General features: G+C 50.7%; 1 protein-coding gene across 3 annotated transcripts; it reads left to right on the plus strand.

The window, feature by feature from the left end:
- Positions 1-351: 351 nt before the first annotated feature.
- On the plus strand, positions 352-23,059 carry KLHDC8A (kelch domain containing 8A). Of its 3 annotated transcripts, XM_054494304.2 has the most exons (8): positions 7,630-7,758; positions 8,300-8,514; positions 12,435-12,759; positions 13,085-13,649; positions 17,153-17,317; positions 17,552-17,767; positions 18,370-18,471; positions 19,381-23,059. In XM_054494304.2, exons 4-8 carry the CDS (start codon positions 13,274-13,276, stop codon positions 19,572-19,574), a joined length of 1,053 nt encoding a protein of 350 aa, XP_054350279.1. In that variant the 5' UTR covers positions 7,630-7,758; positions 8,300-8,514; positions 12,435-12,759; positions 13,085-13,273; the 3' UTR covers positions 19,575-23,059. The 3 variants fall into 3 exon arrangements, with proteins under 3 accessions (XP_054350290.1, XP_054350279.1, XP_063502833.1); XM_054494315.1 differs by lacking the exons at positions 7,630-7,758; positions 8,300-8,514; positions 12,435-12,759 and adding an exon at positions 352-740; XM_063646763.1 differs by lacking the exons at positions 7,630-7,758; positions 8,300-8,514 and having other exon boundaries at positions 11,477-12,759.
- Positions 23,060-23,876: the final 817 nt, after the last annotated feature.

Here is a 23,876-nt window from a genome sequence, read left to right on the forward strand (position 1 = left end):
TCGAACCCAAGCTGGACCACACTGATGCCTCCTCTGTGCATGGAAAGGCAAAGGTATGGGGTGGCTGTTTGGGACCTTCATATAAAAAGGTCAACCCACCTCTCTGCCGTTTACCCACAGCCCCACCCCAGAGGAGGGAAAAATCTGCAATTGTTGGATTAGGGCTGAGGTGCACATTTGCCCTTTGCATAACTGGCAGCGTTGCAAAGGACAGCCCCTTTCTCTCTTCCCTCCATTCTCTCCCATCTGGCAGAGGAGTCCGGCTCCCTAAATCTTCTTTTTGTTGGTTAGTTTCCATGGCAGTTATTGTCTGTGTGTGTGAGCGTGTCCGCCCCCTCACCCGCTCTCCTCGCAGAGCGGGCCTTTGCAGCTGAGACTGGGTGGAGGGAGAGGCGCGGAGACAGTGGGGCTCTGACGAGCTGGCTGAGGCCCTCTCAGTAGGGGGGTCACGCCTCCTGGAACTCAGGGACCCCAAGTTTCTGTGCATTCAGGGCGGGGCTGGCCCCATGCCCTGTGCATAGGGGCCTGGCTGCATCCCAGTCGATCAGCCAGAGGCAGCAGCAGTGGACTCATCAATTGTGGAGGAAGCCCTGGGGACCCTGGGGACCTTGCCGACTCTATTCCTAGCCGGCTCCTAGGACGAGCCTCAGAGCCAACACCTGCTCGACCCTCTCCCGGCCCCTCCCCTTCTTTGTCTTTTGCAGATGATCGCCGGGTGTCCTCCTTTTCCCCCTAGTCAGGTAAGTTTTATTTCAATCCATCTATGCAGAGTGATGTCTTGGCATTCTGAGTGCCTGCTGGTGGGGAGACAGGCAGTGGTGTCTGTGAAAGGAGGGCTGTCCAGGTCAGACAGGTTGGCATGGGGGTCAGGAGGGGCAAGGGTCTCCAAGGGCCTTTTCTCCTCAGCTGGGCCTCTCTAGATTTGAAGTTAAAGGTTCCTTCCTATCTGGTTTTAACCCAGCTAATTAACTCCAAAGATTGCTGTCCAGGGCACAGACTGACCAACATACAGCCAACCTCCAGAACTTCTGGCTTCTGATCCGAATTCAGCTCAACTTTATGGAATATCAAACAGAAAACCAAATATTGCATATTCTCACTTACAAATGTAGGAGGTAAACCCTGGATGCAGATGGACATCAAGATGGGAACAATAGACACTGGGGACTCAAAAAGGAGGGAGGGAGGGAGGGAGGGGGACAAGGGCTGAAAAACTTCCTATTAGGTTACTATGTTCACTACCCAGGTGACGAGATCAATAGAAACCCAAACCGCAGCATCACGAAATACACCCTTGTGACAAACCTGCGCACATGCCCCCTGGGTCTAAAATTAAGATTTTTAAAACTTATGGACTATCTACTATGTACATACACATTGCTGGGCTTGGCTCCGAAGGGATTGTGCTTTAACAACAATGGCACATAACATGGTTCCTGCCTTCCGATGCTTACCAACTGGTAAGAAAGAATATCTACATAGACAGGTATGGGGATTCTGGGGCCAGGCAAGCTAGATGTCCCATCCCCGTTCTGGCTGTGTGACCTTGGGCAAGACATTTAACCTCTCTAAGTCTCAGTTTTCACCTTTGTAAAATGACAATAATAATAGTACCTAGTTTATAGGCTAAATTATACACACACACAACTCACACACACATCAAACTCTGATCAGTTCATGATGTATATTGAGCACCACGTACTTGTTAACGATTATCATTATTGTTATTATTATTGACTTTTTATGAGGTTCAAATTATACAAAATATGTAAAGAATGTAGTGTGGTGTTGAGAATAATGAGTGGTGGTCATTACCATGCTAACACAGTTACAGATGGAGTTCTATAGAAACGGGAAAAATGACTCTTGCCTACAGGGATCATGCAAGGCATGGAGGAGGTGGCATTCAGGCCAAGCCCTGAAGGATGAATAGGATATCAACAAGCAGGAAGGAGCATATGAAGCAGAGAGCACAAAGCCAAGTATGGAGGCAGGAAATGAAAGGCCTATTGGGCATCAGGCAATAGAGTGGTTTGGCTGGAGCCCAGGCATTAAGCCTGGCTGAGAGGCTGGACTGGACTTTGGGCACCCAGCATCTTGAGGACAAGGGCCAAGATTAGGGTGTGACACTGTGAACACTGGAATAACCAGCCTAGCACCAGGATGAGAGGGAGTGATACACTTTACAGAGAGCCAGGCTCAGAGCCTGAGACCAGCGTTTGGGTCCTGGCTGAGCTTCAGATTGAACTGGGTGCTCTGAGGCTAATCGCTTCACCTCTCTGAGTTTGTTTTGTCACCTATGAAATCAGTAGGTAAAATACCAAGTGCAATTCTTCAGAAGAAAGGAGAATTTGTGTGTCATCTGCATGACTCTGGGAAAAATCCAAAGGAATCAATCATTTAACAAAGAGACTTACGTAAATTATCAAGTGCAATGCCTGACTCGTTATAGTAGTTGAATGAATGATCTCGCTCATCATGATTAATTGCCTTATTCATCCATTCATTCATTCATTCCCTCATTCATTCAGCAAATATTCCTTGGGTCCCCACTGAATGCCAGGCATTAGTTTTGGTGATGGGAAAGAGTGATAAATGCACCTGCCTTGAGACACTTATAAGCAACTGAGGAAACTGGCAACCTGAGGACTTCTGGGTGCTCCCACCCTATCCCCAGCAGCTTCCATCCCACTGGCCATCTTCCAGTTTCTCTCAACGATTATTGCTTACAGATATTTATTTTTAGCAGATTTTAGGCTCCCAAGACATCTCCCATATAGGTCTTGAGAACATCTCCTGTCTGCCCTCTGCTGGTGAGGGATTGTAAGCGCTTTGCAATAAACAGCTCAATATTCATTACACACCAATACCAAGCATTTCTGCTGCTGTCCATCACCCCTGAGATGAACTGAAGTGCCTTAATATTTAAAGAGGAATGAATTTGTAATTAGTACCTAAAGTTACATCAGAGTCATTCAAGAGGTTTTCTATTTAAATGCAAATTTAATCTTTCCAAAGAAAGCTAAAAGGTGATGAAAATAGATAGCAAAGGTTGAGGAAAGAGGCAAGAAAAGGGAGATGGCACTGATGTGGAGCTGTCACTGTTGTTGACTTGTCTGTGGCCCATCCTCAGGACCAGGCTCTGAGGTGGAGGGAGCTGAGGTGGGGCCTGGGTCCCTAAAGCCTAAGTCCCAATTGCCCTGCCTGCTCATGGGGGTAGCCCAAACCAGCAGCCATTTGGGTGGGTCCTCGCTGGGCTGCTGGTGGTCATCTTAGAATCATGGTGGCCTGGAGAGGATGTGGGCTGTGGGGTTAGGCAGATCTGAGTTTGAATCCAGGATCCTGTTCTGCCTAACTCTAACAGCTTTGGTGAGTTTCCTAATCTCCCCCATTCCTTCCTTATGTAAATAGACCTCTTAGTGCTTGTTTCTCTCAAGGTTGTTGTAGAGATTATGTGATAAACAGAGTAAATGTCCCTGGTATACAAGAAGGGCCCTCAAAATGTTCGTTTCCTTTTATTGCCACTAGATATTGCCGTGTCAACTTAACATGCCACAGTGGTGCGAAGCACGTTGTCAAGAATAAGGTGGCAAGCTGGAAGTGGTGCGTGTCTCTAGTCCCAGCTACTCAGGAGGCTGAGGCGGGAGGATTGATTGGGCCCGGGAGGCTGCAGTGAGCCACGATGGTGCCACTGCACTCCAGCCTGGGTGACAGAGTGAGACCTTGTATCACACAAACAAGAAAACAAAAAACAAAAAGAATAAGGTGGCATTCCCCTTGTTCCCTTAAAACAGCCTAAGGTGCGGGGGAGGGCACAAACATTTTCTGTAAAGGGCCAGAGAGTAAACATTTCATGCTTTGCGGGCCATGCGCTCTCTGTTGCAACTACTCCACTCTGCTGTTGTAGTGGGAAAGCTGCCATAGACAACACGTAAATGAGTGAGTGTGGCTGTGTTCCAATATAACTTTATTTATAGATGCTGAAATGTGAATTTCATATCACTTTCATGTATCCCAAAATATTTTTCTTTTGATTTTTTTCCCCAATCATTTAAAAATGTAAAAATTGTTCTTAGATTTCAGGCCATACAGAAACAGGCAGCAGGCCAGGGTTGGCCCTCAGTCATAGTTTGCTGACCCCTGCACTGAAGTAGAATCTGTGATTTGGGGAGGACTTGTATCAAGGAATCTCTCAGAACATAACTTCCAAGACCGGGACCAAAGCAGGGAGATGTCATCCAAGGAAGAAAACAGTCCTTTCTGGGCCAGGACTAGAGAGGAACAAAGGACACACTAGATCCCTAGTGGTGGTTCCTCGCTGGGGGCAGCTGTTAGGTCTGGGTGTGAATAAAAGTGTCACTCTGTTTCTTGCCTAGTGATGTGCAGGGATGGAGTGGCGGCTCCTGGGTGCTAAGCAGGCAGCCACATTCTCCTGGTGACAGGCTACAGGAGGATGCTCAAGGGTCAAGGCCCTGCCACTCCCTCCTTCAATGAGAGAGAAATGCAGGCCTCCTGGGGCTCCTTAGAGATCCTCAGGTGCACACCCACCTGCCCCGGGAGTGCCGAGTGATGAGGAGAGGCAGATCCTTTGATTCACCCAAAGCTTGGCCTGGTTCTCACCTTTCCAGACTCTCACGGCTTCTTAGACACACATACACACAACGCACTCACAGCCAGCCCATCACGCGTCCCCGCCCTCTCCTGTCTCCAGCACAGAGAGCACAGGTCAGCACGCCAGATGGCAACCTTGCTGCTGCAGCAGATTGCCGTCTCCCTAGGGAGCGGGGGTGAAAGCAAAGCACTGGATGATGCCTGAGCTCCAGTCCCCACCCCCTCCTCTCCAGTGTGCCTCTGCCTGGTCCTTTCTCTGGGGACAAGGGGTGTGTGTGTGTGTGTAATGTAAAGTGCCAGAGGAGAAGGGGAGAGGTGAGGAGAGAGCAAAAGCCACTCTCTACCTCTGTACAGGTCCTGCCCCAGTGACCTGGCACCTCCTTCCATCTGGAGAGTGAGCGGGACCTCCCTCTCTGGCGCCCAGGGAGGCTGGGGGGATCTTAGAGGTGAGTAGAGGCATGGGATGGACAACAAGCCTGCCCCAAGGCCTGCTGGGAGAAGCAAAGAGGCCTGGGACCTTTCAGGGTGACTGCTGTCACTTCCCGGCTCTCTGGTGGGCCCGGGCTGAGTGTCATGCCAGCCTAAACGGCCTAAACTGTGAACCTCATCATCCCCTTCCCAGCCCCATAAAGGGCCCAGAGCCTTGGATCCCACTGGATGTCAGGGTCAGACAAAATTTAGAGTTAGGAGGGAGGCAAGGAAGGAGAGGCAGGCCATGAGAAAACCTCCTTTTTTTTTTTTTTTTTTTTTTTTTTTGAGATGGAGTTTCACTCTTGTTGCCTAGGCTGGAGTGCAATGGCACGATCTTGGCTCACCGCAACCTCCGCCTCCCAGGTTCAAGCGATTCTCCTGCGTCAGCCTCCCAAGTAGCTGGGATTACAGGCATGCACCACCATCCCTGGCTAATTTTTGTATTTTTAGTAGAGACGGGGTTTCTCCATGTTGATCAGGCTGGTCTCAAACTCCCGACCTCAGGTGATCCGCCCACCTCAGCCTCCCAAAGTGATAGGATTATAGGCATGAGCCACCGCGCCCGGCCAAGAAAGCCTCCTCTTAAAGTGAGCAGTGTTGATCAAATAAAAGCCCAATATATGCTATGTACCAGGTGAGGAATCTCTATGTGGAAACAAGAGGAATCTTCGGGGAGTGGCCCCTTCTCTCCTGGGTGGGGATGAGACAACAAATGAGCTTTTGTCTTCCAGATAAGGCAGTTTTGCTAGGAAGAGGGACTCCGGTGAGGGTGAGCACAAAAGGCTAAACTCCTTTTGTTTAACCTTTTGTTTCTAGCGGGCCCTCTACCTCTAGGCCTGCAGAGCTCCATGGGGCTGGACTGTAGGTCTGTGGCCCTGCTCATTCAGAGCCTGCCAGCAGGAGAGCCAGCTCCCAGTGCCTCAGCACACACACACACATGCACACACACACGCGCGCACACACACATGCACACACACACATGCATGCGCACACACACACATGCACACACAGGCACGCACACCATCATGACAGGCAGGCTGGCCCATCTGCCGATCAATCTTCCTTGCTGATTTCCCAGCTGGAAGCAGCAGGGCTGGTGTGTAAATCATTCAGAGCCCTCTCTCAGCTCTGCCAGGACGTGGAGCTCTTTTTAATTAGGAAGAATGGAGGATGCTGCTGACTTTGGAAGTGGCAATATTAACTTACTAATGGGCATTTAAAGAGCCGCGTCTGAGTGGTCTGCTGCAGCCTTCCCCAGCCTATAGCCTTTTCTCCTCTGCAGAGCTGCCCCCATAAAGGCTCTGCTGTCCTCTACATGAGAAGGGGTGAAGATTAGGCCCCCTAAGGGCCCCAGCCTGGTGACCTGGGACAAATGGGCACATTTTCACTTTTAGAGAAAGCCATGTCTTGATGACCTGAGCCCTTGCATCCTCTGCCACCCTTGCATACTCTCCTGGCAGTAAGCACCCCAGAAAGGTCAGAACCCAACAGGAAGCAGGTGGGTGCCCAAGGTCTATAGCGAGCCAGCCCATTCGCCACAGCTGCAGCTGTCATAAGACACCCCCTTGTCCTGGGCCGATTGGAGAGAAAGGAGGGTGATGGTAGCAAGAGAGGGTGGCCAGGGGAAGCCCTGATAAAGTCCTCACTGGTGACTGGACCTGGGGTAGCTGGCAGCGCTTGTGAGAGCTGGTGGGGCCAGACCTCTGCGATCGTATCACCTGGCAGAATGTGAGGATGTTCATTCTAGAATCTGCTGCTTTGTCACTATGGCTAAATGCTTCTTTCTCTAGGGCTCCCCGCCTGTATAGCACCCCAGGAGTACAGAATAATCCAGCTGGGAGGGACCCCAGCTGCTCTCTTCTTCACCTTCCTTCCTTCTAATTTGACAGGCACCAGAATGGATATGACTTGCCCATAGTTGCACAGCCCGGTTACAACAAAACGTAGGCTGGAGGTCATAGCCTACATCGTAACAAGACGTAGCAGAGGTCTTCTGACTGTCCTGTGTTTTTCTAGTATGCCCCGGGCGGCAATAGAGGAGGTGGCTCCGTGGCCTCTCACCTCACCTCATGCTGGTGTTTCAAGTTTCTGACATTGCTGGTCAGGAAGTTCTTCCTTGTTTATAACTCAAATCCTCAGGCTTTATTGTAAGCCCCATTTCCTCTTACGATTTCCTCAATAAGCACAGGGAAGTAGCTGAGGTCTTTGAAAACCATCCCTTCCCGCACACACTAAACAGCAGAGGAGCATGTGGCTTCCCAACCCTTCCTCTCTACGTTGTGCAACTCCTGAGTCTGAAAACGAAGATGACCCCCTCCCTTCACCCATCATCCCGTATCTGGGGTCCACTTTCCAATGTCCCAGTTTTACCTAAGTAGGCAGGAAGTTGCTTACAGATGAACAGATGCATTCTTTAATAGATACCCACTAAGCCCCTCTAGGTTCCAGGCACCAGCTATGCACTGGAGCCGGAGGGAGCAGGGAGGATAGCTGAAGGAATGTGGCTGATTCAACTCTCCAATCAAGGCTGCGTGGTCAGGAAGGGAACCTGAATAGCTGAGGCCATTCTGCGGGACTCTAGCCCTCCACCTGCAAGGCAGCAGTGCCATGTGATCACATACAGATCCCGGTTCTGACTGCTGGCAACTGTGTCATGCCATCTCCCTTCAAGTCCACGTGAGCTCTAAATCCTTCCTCTGGGCTGATGTTGGGACTGGTGGGGAGGAGGCCCTAATGAGGCTTCTCTATGCTGGGGGAGGAACTACCCTTTCATTGGTCTGCTGGCAGCTTCAGTCCTAATTGGATGAGTCAGCCTCACTCCCCACTCCCTGAATAAGGACCACGCTTCTGGTTAGGAATGAGAAGGTGATTAGCTAAAGGAAGGGCACAGCTGTTCTCCAGATTAGAATGCAATTTAGGTTGCAGCAGATGAGATTTCAGCTAGCTAGGAGAAAAGATATCCTGTCTAAGACACAGGCCCAGAAGTGATCGGCTACAGGAGGGTATGGGCCCTGGTAAGGCTGCCTGTCTTGTGAAACTGGCACCTGCTCTGGGGGGCACACTAGCCTGAAAGTCAGAGGTACAGAAACTTGCCATCACAAAGGGAAGAAAGAAACTAGTCTTTATGAGGTACCTACCACATGCCCAGGAACTATGCCTGGCATCTCCTTCCTCCTACAACTCTAGAAAGTAGATTTTCTTATTCCCTTTTTCACAGATGAGGACACTCAGATTCAAGGACATAAGTGACTTGTGCATAGTCACATAGCTAGGAGGTGGCTGCACCAGGATTCAGATCCAGCCTGTCTGATGCTGACCACATGGTCTGTGGGGTGCTGCAGAAAGAAAACTGCGTAAAGAAGGTGATCCTGGCCTCGGGGAGTTCCTGGTGTGTGCCTCCAGCCAGTGTGGTACCCTGCAGAGGGCACTCCGGTAAAGAGTATTTCTGGGGAGGGATAAGGAGCAGCTAATCACTAAACAACTCCTCTTCCCTCCTATCCCCCCGAAATGTTCCCTACACTTGGAATTCCACCAGACCTTGAAAACCTTCCCACAGTTATTCCATCCATGGCCTGCCACACTGAGAATCTGCCTGGTTTATTGGGAAGAAACTGTTCCCCACAACACCCTCAACTTCCCCCTAAGGTACCACAATTTAGTGAAGGCAGGATCCTGCTGAATGCCTACCAGACAATAGAGACTGAGTAAAAATGTGCATTTCATTGTATGTAAATTAGACCTTAACAAATCCAAGACTTACTGAGCCTGTCAAGGTGGTGCATGCCTGTAATCCCTGCTACTCAGGAGGCTGAGGCAAGAAGATGACTTGACCTTAGGAGTTCAAATCCAGCTTGGGCAATATAGCAAGACCCCATCTTTTTAAAAAGAAACAAAACCCAAAACGTACTGAGTGACTTTTTCTGGGGCTGAGCATCCTCAAGTTTGATTGATGCACCAATATCTATAATAAAGACTCCACAGCACCAAAGGCGTAATCTTTAGAGGCTTTTATGACTTTTCCCTCCCCTAATTCCCCAACCTCCCACTCCTACCTTGTAATCAAGGGGAAAAATCAAACACTTTTTTTTTTTTAGAAAGACAGGGTCTTGCAGTGTCACCTGGGCTGGAGTGCAGCGGCACGATCTTGGTTCACTGAAGCCTCTACCCCCTGGGCTCAAGTGATCCTCCCACCTCAGCCTCCCTAGTAGCTAGGATTATGTGCCACGAAGCTCAGATAATTTTTATTTACTTTTTGTAGAGACAGGGTTGCACTATGTTTTTGAGGCTAGTCTCAAACTCCTGGACTCATGTAATCACCTGCCTCAGCCTCCCAAAGTGCTGGGATGACAGGCACGAGCCACCTCATCCAGCCTAAAAACTCAAATGCTTTTTAAGGCAAAAGAGAAACCCCGGCTCAAAGTTATGCAAGATTTTAGAGCAAGAAGGATTTAGATTTAACATGAGGAAGAACTTCCTGACCAGGAAAATGGTTACACACTAGAATAGGGTGGGGAGGGACCAAAGGAGTCACTGGACACTCTCCCTCTGCTTAGCACTCCTTAAGGCCCCATCTTGGTGCACTCAGCCCAGGCAATGGAAACCACAGGTGACTCAGGGAATCTTAAGTGGCAGTTGCTAGGTTACAAGCTTCCTCGATGTGCACTCCGTGTAAGCACTAAAGGATGTTACCTGGCGGAGAGGAAGAGAGATGGGGGAGATGGAGAGAAGCCAGGACTTCCAGAACAAGCAATTAGGTCATGGTCTGGAAGACATCCTGTTCTTAGTACTTTTCCAAGGGTCTGAGTCCCTAGATCCCACGGTCTGCATAGAAGATGGTGCCTGTAGGATATGAGCCTTAGTTTAGAATGGGGGCCTATTCTGGGTCTGGATTCCAGCACTTCCTTACCTGCACTGCCTGGCACAAATAGTATGGGCAGCCGCTGGAATCTCCTTGGTGGTCTGGGCTCCTTTCTTCACTGCAGTGGAATAAAGACCAGAAGCCAGGTGGGGAGTGGACCCACTTGGTTTCCTTCATAAGGCACAATTCTTTCATTTGTGATTTAATTGTGATAAAGTGAAGGAACACTGGATTTGGAATTCATACCTTGGACCCACCCCGAATGGCCTGCATGGTCCTAAGTAAGTCATTTCATCTCATTAAGGCTCAGATTCCTCATCTGTAAAAAGTGGATACTGATACCTACCCTGGGAACCCCTCCCAGGGCTGTTTTAAGATTACAAGAAAATGGACGTGCAAGGGCTTAGATGATCTCAACAAGTGACACAAATATACAGAGTGGAGCTCTGTCTATCTGCTTATTAAGCTGCCCCAGCTGGGGTGGTGAGGGCTCATTTAAGAAGCCTGGCCTCACTGCTTTGGTAGAAGGCTCAAGGCTCAGTGGGCAAGAGAAGCTGAGGATGGACTCCAACAAGCCCTTTTGAGGAAGGTCTATGGCTTTAAATCTTCCCAATCATCTGTTCTGATTTTGTGAAGACAGTTCAAGCTGAGGTAAAGGTGCGTTCCCTATTTCTCCAGGCAGATAGAGACTCCTAGGAAGAAAGGGAAATGTTTAGTGTTTCCATGAAATTTCATGAATTCACACCCCATGCTTTTGGAATTTATGAGTTCTGATTGAATAGGGAAAACAGACACAGCCTTCCTCTGTGAAGGTTCTAGAGGCACTTACTTTGTAAGTACAGAGAATTCGAACTAAAAAACAGCGGAATTTTTAAGCCAAGAACTCAAAGTAGTAAGATGGGCCCATTGGATGGAGTGCAATGGTGCAATCTCGGCTTGCTGAAACCTCTGCTTCCCGGGTTCAAGTGATTCTCCTGCCTCTGCCTTCTGAGTAGTTGGGATTACAGGCATGCGTCACGGCACCCAGCTAATTTTGCATTTTTAGTAGTGATGAGATTTCACCATGTTGGCCAGGCTGGTCTCGAATTCCTGACCTCAGGTGATCCGCCTACCTCGGCCATCCGAAGTGCTGGGATTACAGGCATGAGCCGCCAAATCTGGCCTCGATTGTATAATTTTGGGGGTGGAAGGTTTATTTTGTTTTGTTTTGTTTTTGAGACAGAGTCTTGCTCTGTCACCCAGGCTGGAGTGCAGTGGCGCAATCTTGGCTCACTGCAATCTCCGCCTCCCAGGCTCAGGTGAACCTCCTGCCTCAGCCTCCCGAGTAGTTGGGACTACAGGTGCATGCCACCATGCCTGGCTAATTTTTTTGTATTTTTAGTAGAGATGGGGCTTCACCATTTTGGCCAGGCTGGTCTGGAACTCCTGACCTCAAGTGATCTGCCTGCTTGGGCCTCCCAAAGTGCCTGGATTACAGGTATGAGCCACCGCACCCGGCCAGAACTATTGTATCTTGACCGATCAATTTCAAAACCCTGGTTGTGATATATACTGTGCTATAGTTTTGTAAGATGTTGCCACTGGGAGAAACTGGGTAAAGGGTATTTTTTCTTACAGCTGCATGTGAATCTACAATTTTCTCAAAATTAAAACTCTAGTTTAAAAAATATATAGACATAGATCTATCTATCTATCTGTATAAGAAACTGAGGCTCAGAGTAGTTAAATAATTTTCAGCGGCAAGATTCAAACCCAGGTCTTCCAGCCTCCCAAGCCTGGGTGTTTCAAGACTTGGCTACATTTGAGAGAACCAGGTAGGAGGAAGATCCCATCGGCCTTGCAGTCCACCAGACCAGGTGGTTCTCTGGCCTCATGGGCACCTTTGTTACTGGGGACTACTGTCCTGTAAACGGTATTAGAGGGTGGCTCGCAAGGATTGTCTGTCAAGCCCTGCGAGTTGGTGCCGAGGACGGAGATTTGATCATCAGGTTTCCCCTTTCTGAAGCTTGTGAAGGGTGATGGTGGCGGTGGTGGGTTGTGCATGTATGTGTATGGCAGATGGAAAAACTGCCCGTGTGTGTTTGTCTATGTTGGTGTCTCTGGCTGTGTCCACATGTCTCTCTGTGCATCATTGGTCAGTGTCTCTGTGGATGTGTCTATTTCGGTGGGGGAAGGGCGATGTGTAAGTTATGCTTCTATGTGCAAGTGGGTGTATATGTTATATTTGAAAGTACCTGTGCCAGGTCTGCGTGCATCACACCCACATAAGTTGTTTCCATGAGGTTAAACTATATGATAATACCTCACCCCAAGCAAAGCTGGCTATTGAGTTAGCTGGTCAACTGAGTCTGTGTACTGTAGATAAACTGGGTAATTGGCCTCTCCGCCTCTTCAACCAAAACAAACACAAAAGCCCGCCCCCACACCGGAGGGAGTCTGTGCCCGTCATCTGGGTGCTTGGTTCTAGTGCCCTGCTTTCCTTGACCCCCTGTAGACAAGGTAAGCGCTTCCGCGGCGGGGCTTCTGTAAAGAGGTCACAGCACGCTGTGTCCCGGGACGCACGCGGATTCCTGCACAGGTGTGGTGGCTGCGGATGGGGACGGAGTGGAGCAGGCTCGCCGACCTCCTCCCTGGCGGCGGCTCCGCTTCTCCTTCCTGCTGTTCACTTCATCTCCTCATCTGCATGTGTGACAGCGGCGCGCGGACTGGGGAAGGACAGAGCGCCCTCTCCCCGGTTCCCGTGCAGCCGGGCGGGGGCTCCGGGCTCCCCGGTGATGCGTCGTCTGCGCCTCGCCGCCGCGCTCCCCGGGCCTGGCAGCGTAAGTGATGCGGGGGCGGGGGCTCCGAGACTGCGGGGAGGGGGCGCTGGGGAAGAGAGGCGTCGACGCCGAGAGACGCTAACTCCTTCCTCCGCCCGGGGACTGCCCGGCACCCCAAACCCCTGAAAGCCCCGGCCCGCGGCGCGCTCGGGCAGTGTCCGAGCAGCGGGTGGGGAGGGGGCGGGGACCAAGCGGTGCAGGGTGTGGTGCCGCCCCCGGGGGGCGCCCTCCGCCGCCGCGTCTTCCGGGTGAAGTTGACCAGGGGCTGCGGAGCCGGAGGGCTCATGGTCCCGGCTGCCCTTGATTCGCCGCGTTCCCCCCGCAGGGCCAGGCGTGGACGCCGCCGGACCGCTGAGACTCGGGGCACGGTGAAGCACTGGCCCGCGTCTGGCTGGGGCCGGCGCTCGGGAGCCAGATGGAGGTGGCGATAGGGGCCGTGGGAGCCGGCGCCGAGTAGCCGGTGGACCCCCGCGCTCGCACCTCTCCCGGCGCCCGGGCGCTCCCCGAGGCTGCCATGGAGGTGCCTAACGTCAAGGACTTCCAGTGGAAGCGCCTGGCGCCACTGCCCAGCCGCCGGGTCTACTGCTCCCTGCTGGAGACCGGGGGCCAGGTCTATGCCATCGGGGGATGTGACGACAACGGCGTCCCCATGGACTGCTTCGAGGTCTACTCCCCCGAGGCCGACCAGTGGACCGCCTTGCCCCGGCTGCCCACAGCCCGGGCAGGGGTGGCCGTCACCGCCCTGGGGAAGCGGATCATGGTGATTGGGGGCGTGGGCACCAATCAGCTGCCCCTGAAGGTCGTGGAGATGTACAACATCGATGAGGGCAAGTGGAAGAAGAGGAGCATGCTGCGTGAGGCCGCCATGGGCATTTCTGTCACGGCCAAAGGCAAGTGGGGCCAGGGCTGAGGGCGGCCAGAGAGAAGGAAGTGGGGGGCCAGGAGGGAAACAGATGGAAACCAACACGCATTTGCTGTGGGCTGTGGAGTTTAGTGCCATATTTCTGTAGACCCCATGCGTTCAGCAGAATGCCTGCACCTCCCGCCGCCACATCCCAGCCCCTGAAACCTGCCTTGCAGGTGCCACCACCCCCAGACACCTATTTGGGGTCCTGACAATGCTCACTCCATCCTTGTAGCGTCACCAGGCCCCACTGAGAGGGCTTTGGGACCTGATTCCAGGGGCCTCTTCCACCTTCAACCTCCCCCTCTGCCTCCCAATCTCATAGACGCTCAGTGGAGACCAGAATGTTCCTGAGGGTTCACATCTTGCCCGTTTCACTAAGTCCTCAGGGCATGCATGTCCTCACTGCATGGTTTTGTGATTCTCATTTTCCTTTCTCAAAACCCCTCATCTCATTCTTTTCACGCCTAGTACAGCCCAGAACCTAGAGCTCCGAAAGCTCTTTTGCTGAAACACAAAGGGTTTTGTGGGAGATGGTTCAATGGGAATTAGGAGACACCAAATTCAGACACACCTGAGCAGTACAGGCTTGCAGTGGGGTGCAACCTTCCCTCTGTCTCCTCTTCCTCCCTCCGTCTCCTCTTCCTCCCTCCCTCTTCTACTAAACCATACTAGCTGCATGTCAAGTCTGCTATAGATTGGGAACCAGTATTTCTTGAGCACCTGCTCTGTCCCCGGCACAGTGCCAGGCTCCAGGAAGGAAGGAAAGAGGTGGAAGATCTGTTCCCTGCCTTCAGGAGCCTGGATCTGACCAATGAAGGTAACTAGAGAGAAACTCTAGTGCAGAATCCCCCAGGGCAGCATGGCCAGTGGGGCTTCTGTGACCTCCCAGTAAGAAGGATGGAAGGCCTGGAGGCTCACGGAGAGCAAGGGAGGGAAAGAGTACATCTTCATCGCAGGCCTCAATAAATGGTCTTGAAAGATTAAGAACTAACATTCATTGAATCCTTACCATCGGTGCTTTGTATACATTAACCGCTTTGATTCTCACAACCTATCCAATGAGGTAAGTGCTAGTATTACTCTGATTTTAGAGAGAAGCAGTGTAAGGCCCAAAGAGTTAGTTAAACCACTGGCCCAAGGTGACACAGATAGTGATAATTGAGTCTGTGCTCTTACTATGGCACTGAATGGGTTCAGCAGTTAGTTTAATAAGCGTTTACATGCCTGTGTGCCAGGCATTGTGCCAGATGCTGGAGCTATAGATTTAACAAATTCTCAAGGGCCTACAATCTATTGAAAGAAACAAAGATTGGCCAGGCGCGGTGGCTCACGCCTGTAATCCCAGCATTTTGGGAGGCCAAGGCAGGCGCATCACGACATCAGGAGATTGAGACCATTCTGGCTAACACGGTGAAACCCCATCTCTACTAAAAATACAAAAAATTAGCTGGGCATGGTGGCAGGTGCCTGTAGTCCCAGCTACTCCGGAGGCTGAGGCAGGAGAATGGTGTGAACCTGGGAGGCGGAGCTTGCAGTGAGCCGAGATCGCGCCACTGCACTCCAGCCTGGGCGACAGAAGGAGACTCCGTCTCAAAAAAAAAAAAAAAAAAAAAAGAAAGAAAGAAACAAACAAAGATTATTCAGTAACAGGTGGCAATTAGGGTGATGGAATAGGGTAACAGAAGTGCCATCACTCAGGAGGCACTGAGCCGGTGCTGTCGACCCAGCCTTGTAGTTCAGGGACACCCAGATGGGTCTGAAAGGATGAGTAAGAATTGGGCACAAAAACAGTAGTGAGGAGTGGATGGGAGGATTCCCAGGAGGAGGAGTCTCAAGTAACACAGGATGGGAGGGGTGGAGCTTGTGCAAGGTGAATTCCTCATTAGCAGGCACCATCTTCCAGCCTCAGGCTAGGGTTGGCATTTTTTTTTCCAATAAGATTGGAAAGTAGGAGGAAATAGTACTCATCCCTGCAATCACCTAAAGTATAAAGGCCTCCTGGAGCCAGAAGCATTGAGGACTGGCTGCTGGCAGACAGAATCCCGGGCAGGGGTGGCTCCCTGAGAAAGAGAGGCCCGGGAGGTCCTGTGGTGAGACCCAGGGAAACACAGATGCCTTACCCATCCTCTCTGGTATAGTGAAGTCCTTTGAAAGGCCACCTACAGTCAAGAGTAGTAGAGAATGAGAGGAGACTCACTTCTCAAAGTATCCCAGCTCACTTCCTGGGCAGGGTTTCTTAAAGGGACCAGTACTCTCTCCAAAGCTTCACCCTCATTCACCCCTAGCCCTATCTCATTTAGTTGAAGTGACTCCTGGATCCCACAAGTTTCCCAATTTGTGAAGGAAAATGGCATTCCCCCATGGGGCTGGCAGACACAGAGAGAACCAGCAGCAGTCCGGTGTCCCATAGGCCAGTGACAGCATGACTCATCTTATTTCTAAAGGCCCCTGCCATATCTAAAAATTCCAGTTTGTGAATGCCTGGGGAACAGGCATCAGAAGAATATCTCTACTCGTTGAAGCCAGGCGTGGTGGCTCATGCCTGTAATCTCAACACTTTGGGAGGCCAAGGTGGGCGGATCACCTGAGGTCAGGAGTTCGAGACCTGGCCAACATGGTGAAACCCTGTCTCTACTAAAAATACCAGGTGTGGTGGCAGGCATCTGTAATCCCAGCTACTCTGGAGGCGGAGGCAGAAGAATCGCTTGAACCTGAGAGGCAGAGGTTGCAGTGAGCTGAGATCACACCATTACACTCCAGCCTGGGCGACAAAACGAGACTCTGTCTCAAAAAAAAAAAGAATACCTCTCCTCTTTGGCTTCCCCTCTGGCTGCCCAGAGAGGAGGACAGTGAAGGAGATAAGACCTGCAAAGGGTTTTCCAGGCCTAAACTTCACGCAGTGTTTCAGGCTTAGCCAAAGGGCTGGACACTAAGGAAGACTAGGGCGTGTAGTCGTACCATGGCTTCAAAAGACCCAGGCAGCTGGGCACAGTCGCTCACACCTGCAATCCCAGCACTTTGGAAGGTCGAGGCAAGAGGATTGCTTGAGCCCCGGAGTTCAAGACCAGCCTGGGCAACATGGCAAAACCGTGTCTCTACAAAAAATACAAAAATTAGCTGGGTGTGGTGGCATGGACCTGTAGTCCCAGCTACTTGGGAGGCTGAGGTGGGAAGATCTCTTGAGCCCAGGAGGTCAAGGTTGCAGTGAATCGTGATTATGCCACACTCCAGCCTGGATGACAGAATGAGACTGTATCTGAAAAAAAAATAATAATAATAATAAAAATAAAGAAACAGACTCTCAGGCTCAGCTATAGCAGGGGCTTCTTTGAATGGTGCTATCAACCACACTGATACATATATGACTCACTCTGGCTGAGCAGTGGTTGAAAGCTTGGCCTGGCCATGGGAGGCAATGGATGCTGGTGGGCCTGTCTTGCTGTACCTGTGAACTAAGCCAGGGGCATGTATGGCCTTTCTTCTTAGATTACCGAGTATATGCGGCAGGCGGGATGGGCCTGGACCTACGTCCACACAACCACCTCCAACACTATGACATGCTCAAGGACATGTGGGTGTCCCTAGCACCCATGCCCACCCCGAGATATGCTGCCACCTCCTTCCTCCGAGGCTCCAAGATCTACGTGCTGGGTAAGGACAGATTACCGTTCTATACCTACCCTCCTTCCTTCCCTTGGCTCAGTTCCCATGGGAAGCAGTGCCTGTGTGCTGAGCATCTCCTCGGCACTGGGGATAATCACACTGCCCAGCCCATCGGGAGCTTCCTGTATGAATGAGTAACTGTCAAAAGGGGAAACCCTTTTCGCTGTCCCTGTCCTCAGGGACAACCCTTCTGCCCAACCTCTATCCTGCTCTGGTCCCCAGGGGGACGACAGTCCAAGTACGCGGTCAACGCTTTCGAGGTCTTTGACATCGAGACTCGCTCCTGGACCAAGTTTCCCAACATTCCCTATAAGCGGGCCTTCTCCAGCTTTGTGACCCTGGACAACCACTTGTACAGCCTGGGAGGCCTGCGGCAAGGTCGCCTCTACCGGCAGCCCAAGTTCCTGCGGACGATGGACGTGTTCGACATGGAACAGGGTGAGCTGGTCACCTTCCCCAGGAAGCTCTGGCTGCCCACTGCCCTTCTGGCTGGCTCCCCATCCCTTACCCCTATTCCAGCCATCTTCCAGGGCCATTTACCCAGCTGGGAAAGCTTCTCAGAAGTCTCAGCACCCCTCTCCACTCAGGGCTACTCTTGGAATCAAATTCCTTCATTGGTATAGGTCCCCTTTTTGCTTGGTTGGTTTTTATCAAAGCCCCTTTTCTACCTATATTGTCTTTTCTTACAATATTCACACAGGACCAGGTCAGAGAGGGATTTTTCTTAACTAAAATTTTACTGATGGAGAAACAGAAGGATCCTGACTCCTCTCTCACTGCCTCTATTAGCCTCCCAACCAGAAGTCAAGGTGATTCATTGTAGGGGATGATGATGCCTTACAGAGCAGCAAGCATGGGAGAGGGGGAAGCCACAGAGAATTTGAAACAGCAGGAGGAACTGTGTACTCCCCAAGCGTAAAGGATAAATAGAGTGAAGACACTGCCCAGGGTGAAAGCTATTTGGGCCACAATCTGTATTTGGTGGGAGTGGTCTGTATCTTACTCTCTCTATATAACCCACCATTATCCATGGTCTATAGGGGGATGGCTGAAGATGGAACGATCATTCTTCCTCAAGAAGCGGCGGGCAGATTTTGTGGCCGGCTCTCTGAGTGGACGGGTCATAGTGGCTGGGGGACTTGGTAAGGATGGCGCTTTCAGGCTGGAATTTATTGTGGTTCTGGTGCTTGGTGGATCCTTGGCACTTTGCATATGCAGGAAAGGGTGCTGTCTCCCTGCTGACTACCTGCCTACCACTTTACTCCAAAAAATTCAAAGCACTCCCTTTCTTCCAGCCTAGATATTACCTATCCACTGTGGGCACCAGGTGTGGCCTTTCTGTCCTCCTACACCGGGGAAACTGACGCAGAGAGAATAAGAGACACCCATAGCCGTGCAGCACAGGCTTGCTGAGCACAGATCCCTAAATGGGCATGACTGGAGACAAACTGTGGAGGGAATTAGCCTTGGTCCTCCTCTGACCAATCTCTTCTCCTTGGATACCCAGCCCAATCATGGAACAGGAAAGCAATCTGATCAAATAAGTTCAACAGATGAATCTTGGGTTTGATGTATTAACTCTGCCAGAGATTACTGGTATTTTGAAGGAGGGACTCTAAAGCGAGAAGTCCCCCATCATCAAGGAAGAGAGGTCCAGGCAGCAGGGCTTCCAGGTACCCCAAGTCTACTTAGTGTGGACAAACTCCCACTTTACTCATGCATGAAGGAACCGTGTCAGCTAGACCATGTCGGTAGCTTTTTTAGGAAAGGGCAGCAGTGAGGCAGTAGTGTGCTAGAAAGCTCTGGTAAAAAGCAATGGGTAGGGAAAGAAAGCTTACTCTTAAAGAGACAGAAAGGAAGAAGGTAGGAGGGACAAAGTGGCTACTTGACAAAAGCCACTGGCTTAGTAAAGGGAGTAATCCTGCAGCCAAGGAAGTTGACCTTGCTTGGCTTCTGCTTGTAGGTGCCCAACGGAGGGAGGTGGGGTGACTGTGGGGCATGGATTGGTGGTTGGACTCCTTTGTAAGGTCTGATTCCCTTGACACTTTCAGGGAATCAACCCACTGTCCTGGAGACGGCGGAAGCATTCCACCCAGGGAAGAACAAATGGGAGATCCTCCCTGCCATGCCCACACCCCGCTGTGCCTGCTCCAGCATAGTCATCAAGAACTGCCTCCTCACCGTGGGAGGTGTCAACCAGGGTCTGAGTGACGCAGTGGAGGCCCTGTGTGTCTCTGACTCCTAGCTGTCTCTGGGCTCAGTACCTTTGCCCTGGACCATATCACTTCACTCTTAACATGAGGAATGATCTTGTCCAAGCAGTCGGGGCTACTTCTGAGAATGTCAGCTCCTGTTAGCAGCCAGTGGAGCCTGGCCTTGGGGTTCTAAGTTGACCTCTCTATAGCTCCAAATCCTACCAATCTCAGAAAAGTGTAAGAGGCACAGATGACTCCACCAGCTGCAGAGCTGACTCTGAAGAGAGTCTCCACTTACTGCACAGACACAGAAAGGCACAGGAATATTTCCTACCTCTCCCTCCTGTGAGTCCCACCTCCCCCCACCCACATCTCCAGGAGGCAGGTAGAGCAATTCTGACCGAGAGGATAAACTGCTGTTGCTGTCTTTCCTCAGCTCTGAACTAGTTTTAAGGTTGCTTAGGATGAAAAATGGAGAATGATTGGGGGTTCCAAACCCCTTTCTTCTCCCTTGGCTTATATCTCTTCACCATTTGGTGGTCAACTGTGGGCCTACCCTGGACCTCATCTACTCAGCGAGAATTGGACATGAAGCTAGAGGCAGCTGCCTTGGAAGGGAAGTCAGGCTCACTTGGACAGCCCAGGCCATGGCAGGAAGAATCCCTTCCTCTTGGGGTCCTTGGTGGGCATGTGATAATGGGGAAGGAGCAGTCTCCCAGCCCTGGGTCTGCTCCCCACATCTCTCCTAATTCCACTTCACCTTTTGCCACCCCCTCCCCACCAGAGGCCTAGCCCTTTTGTCAGCGAAGGCCCCCAGAGTGTTTCTGTGTGAAACCCTCTCATTTACACTGTGGCATCAAAATCCACAAAAGATGGATTAATTGCACTCTGGTTAATAGCAGCAGCACAATGATTAAAATCTATATTCCTATCTTCTCTAGCACCCTGGTGTGGGGGTGGGGCAGAAGGGTGTTTTGAGGGGCAGGGAGGACCCCATAAAACAAGCCCTCCGTCATTCTCAGGCTAGGTAGGGCCCCCAGTGACCACCTGTTCTTGGCTGTCCCCTCTGAAGAGCTCTGCCTTCTCACAGCCACCACCAGTTGCCCCACTCCCAGGAAAACAGCACATATTCTTCTTCTCCTGCCTTGAGACTGCATGTTAGTCTTCCATTCAGAACTCATCAGCAGCTTAGTCCTTCTTATGTCTAGTCTCAGTTCATTCAGCCAAAGCTCATTTTTGTCCTATCCAAAGTAGAAAGTGTTCTTTTAGAAAACTTGAAGAATGTGCCTCCTCTTAGCATCTGTTTCTGACTCCCAGTTATTTTTAAAATAAATGATGAATAAAATGCCTGTCCTGAAGGGTTCTGGAGGAGTCAGTATCACTCATCAGGTGATAGTGTAATTCTTTCTCCAGGAGGCAGGAACGGAGGAGGATCACCTATCTGGATCTGAGGGGTCCAGGGAGCCTCCTGGAGGGAGGGAGTGTGACATCTTCAGCTGGATCTTCAGGGACAAGTGGAACCTGGGTTTTTACAGGATACGGATTTTTTTCCCCTCCCTTTCTCTGGGTACTTGGACTTTTTCCTTACTTGGGTCCAAGAAGGGCACTGCCACCTGCTGGCCCAGCATTTCCCTTCCCCCTCCCCGGGTTGGGAGGCCTCCTGTAGCCGCTGCTGCCCCCTAGTGAGGAAACTGCAGAGAGGCCTCCCCTGCTGCTTCTGGATCCCTGTATTTGAGTTCAGCCCCTGAAGTAACAGATAGAAACAGGAGCTGGAGGAGCTGCAGATACTATAAGGGATGTTGGAACTATGCGTTAGGGGATGCTCTTCCAAAGGCATCCTGTCTTCTCAATCCCCTACCCAAGAAAGGTGTTTAGCAACAGGAGTGCCTCCACCCCTTGCAAGAGAAACCCAAGCCTTATGGGAGGGGGCATTTCCAAGCACACAAAGTGGTCCCATATGCACGGATAGGGCTGAGCTTTTTTTTTTTGAGACAAGGTCTTGCTCTGTTGCCCAGGCTGGAGTGCAGTGGTGCGATCAGGGTTCACTGCACTCTCCGCCTGGGCTCAAGCAATCCTCCCACCCCAGCCTCCCAAGTAACTGGCCCTAGACTCAAGCGATCCTCCTGCCTCGGACTCTCAAAGTGCTAGATTACAAGCCTCGGCCACCATTCCCAGACAATGAGGCATTTTTGAATGGTCAGACGGAACCTTGGGAGTACAGAGAGCTCTAAAAGATTGAATTAGCCGCTGGAACCTGTGAGGGCAACTCAGGGCTGGAGCTGGTATCTGCTGAGGACTGACCCCTTGGAAGTCCATTCTGGAAAGACTTTAGGGGTGCCTCACTGAGGAATGAGGGAAATACTGAATGTCTGTTAAGCCACGTGGTCCTGTACCTCATGGTGCTGCAGAGGCAGCACAGGATCTGGGGTAAGATGGCCTGGCCCAGGCCTCGCTCCCCCACCCCCATAGGCTTTCCCGTCCACTTTCCACTGTGGGAAGGCTCCTTACCTTTCCTGTCTTCATTTCCCAACCTACACAACAGCAATCATAATGCTTTCTCACAGGTGGTAAGGTACTTCCTTCAACCCTCAGATCAACTCCATGAGGTAGGTAGTATCCTCCCATTTTGCAGATGAGAAAACTGGGGCTCCAGGGTCACAAGCTCATAAGTGACTGAACCAGGTCTGATTCCAAAACTTGTGACCACAGCACTGCATTGCCTCATGTGAAACAGCACCAGGAAAGGAAAGAAAATCAACTGCGCTATACTATGTAGGAAGTTCAAAATGTCTCAAAATCTAGACGGATTGAGACTGTTTCCTAAGGAATGAGTGTGAGTATTCGCAAGGAATGGGTGAGAAGGGCTTCCTAATGTGAAATGGGCATAGATTATTCCTAAATGTATACTCCCAGGAAAGTTCCCTTCTAACTTTTTCATTCCATTATTTAACATTTAACACCTATTCTGTGCCTGGCATGGTGCTAGATTCCTGCCCTATAGAAGTTACATCTTGGGAGGAAGACAGGGGACCATGGCTGCCGTTACTGTTTGATCAGTGTCAGCCTTTGCTAGTGCAACTCAGAGGCACCCCATTCAGGGTGGTTGCAGAGAGCTGAGATGAATTGAAGAGTTCAGTGCAGGTTTCCAGGAAATAAATCTCAAACTTCACTTTGAAAGAAGAGGGAATCCAGGTGCGGGGGCTCACACCTGTAATCCCAGCACTTTGGGAGGCCGAGGCGGGCGGATCACCTGAGGTCAGGAGTTCGAGACCGACCTGACCAACATGGAGAAATCCTGTCTCTACTAAAAATACAAAATTAGCCAGGCATGGTGGTGCATGCCTGTAATCTCAGCTACTCGGGAGGCTGAGGCAGGAGAATCACTTAAACCCGGGAGGTGGAGATTGCAGTGAGCTGAGATCACACCATTGCACTACAGCCTGGGCAACAAGAGAGAAACTCTGTCTCCAAAAAAAAAAAAAAGAAAAGAAAGAAAGAAAGAGAGAAAGGAAAGAAAGAAAGAAAGAAAGAGAAAGGAAAGAAAGAAAGAAAAAAGAAAGAAGAGGGAGACCAGCCAGACAGAGGAGGATGATCATGGGCTTTGCAGCAAGAAAGATGGGTTCAAATCATGATTGTCATGTACTAATTGATCTTGGGTACATTACTTAACCTCTCTGAGTCCCAGTTTTCTTATTTGTAAAATGTGCAAAATAAGGCCTCACTTATGAGGCTAAGAGCTACCTGCTATATGTAAAGTGATGTATGTGTGTTCAGTGAGTAGCTGCATTATTATTTCATTGTTGTTGAAGGAGAGGTAGAGGTGTTCCCAAGCCCACTGAGGGAAAGGGTTTGGCTTATTTGGGGGAAAACATGGAGTGGAGAATGTAGGGGGAGGATGTGGGAAGATGGGCCTCAAAATGCAGGCAGGCAGACCAAGGAAGGCCTTACTATATGCCTTGTTAAAGAGTCTGGAGTTTATGCATGTGGGAAGTTAGGATAAATTAAGGGTTTTAAGGGTAAGAGCAGTATGATCAGAATTGTACCTCTGTAGGGATGTAGAATTGTACATCCCTAGCATGGGATATTCTGAGTTCTTTTTCTAAGGAATAGAAAGTAAGTGAAATCACTAAGACATCATCTAAGATCAGAAGGAACAGCCGAGCATGGTGGCTCACACCTGTAATCCCAGCACTTTGGAAGGCTGAGGCAGGTGGATCACCTGAGGTCAGGAGTTTGAGACCAGCCTGGCCAACCTCGTCTGGTGAAACCTTGTCTCTACTAAAAATACAAAATAATTAGCCGGGCATGGTAGCATGTGCCTGTAGTCCCAGCTACTCGGGAGGCTGAGGCAG

Source organism: Pongo pygmaeus, chromosome 1 (assembly GCF_028885625.2).
Source record: "Pongo pygmaeus isolate AG05252 chromosome 1, NHGRI_mPonPyg2-v2.0_pri, whole genome shotgun sequence".
In the NCBI taxonomy this organism is placed as follows: Eukaryota; Metazoa; Chordata; class Mammalia; order Primates; family Hominidae; genus Pongo; species Pongo pygmaeus.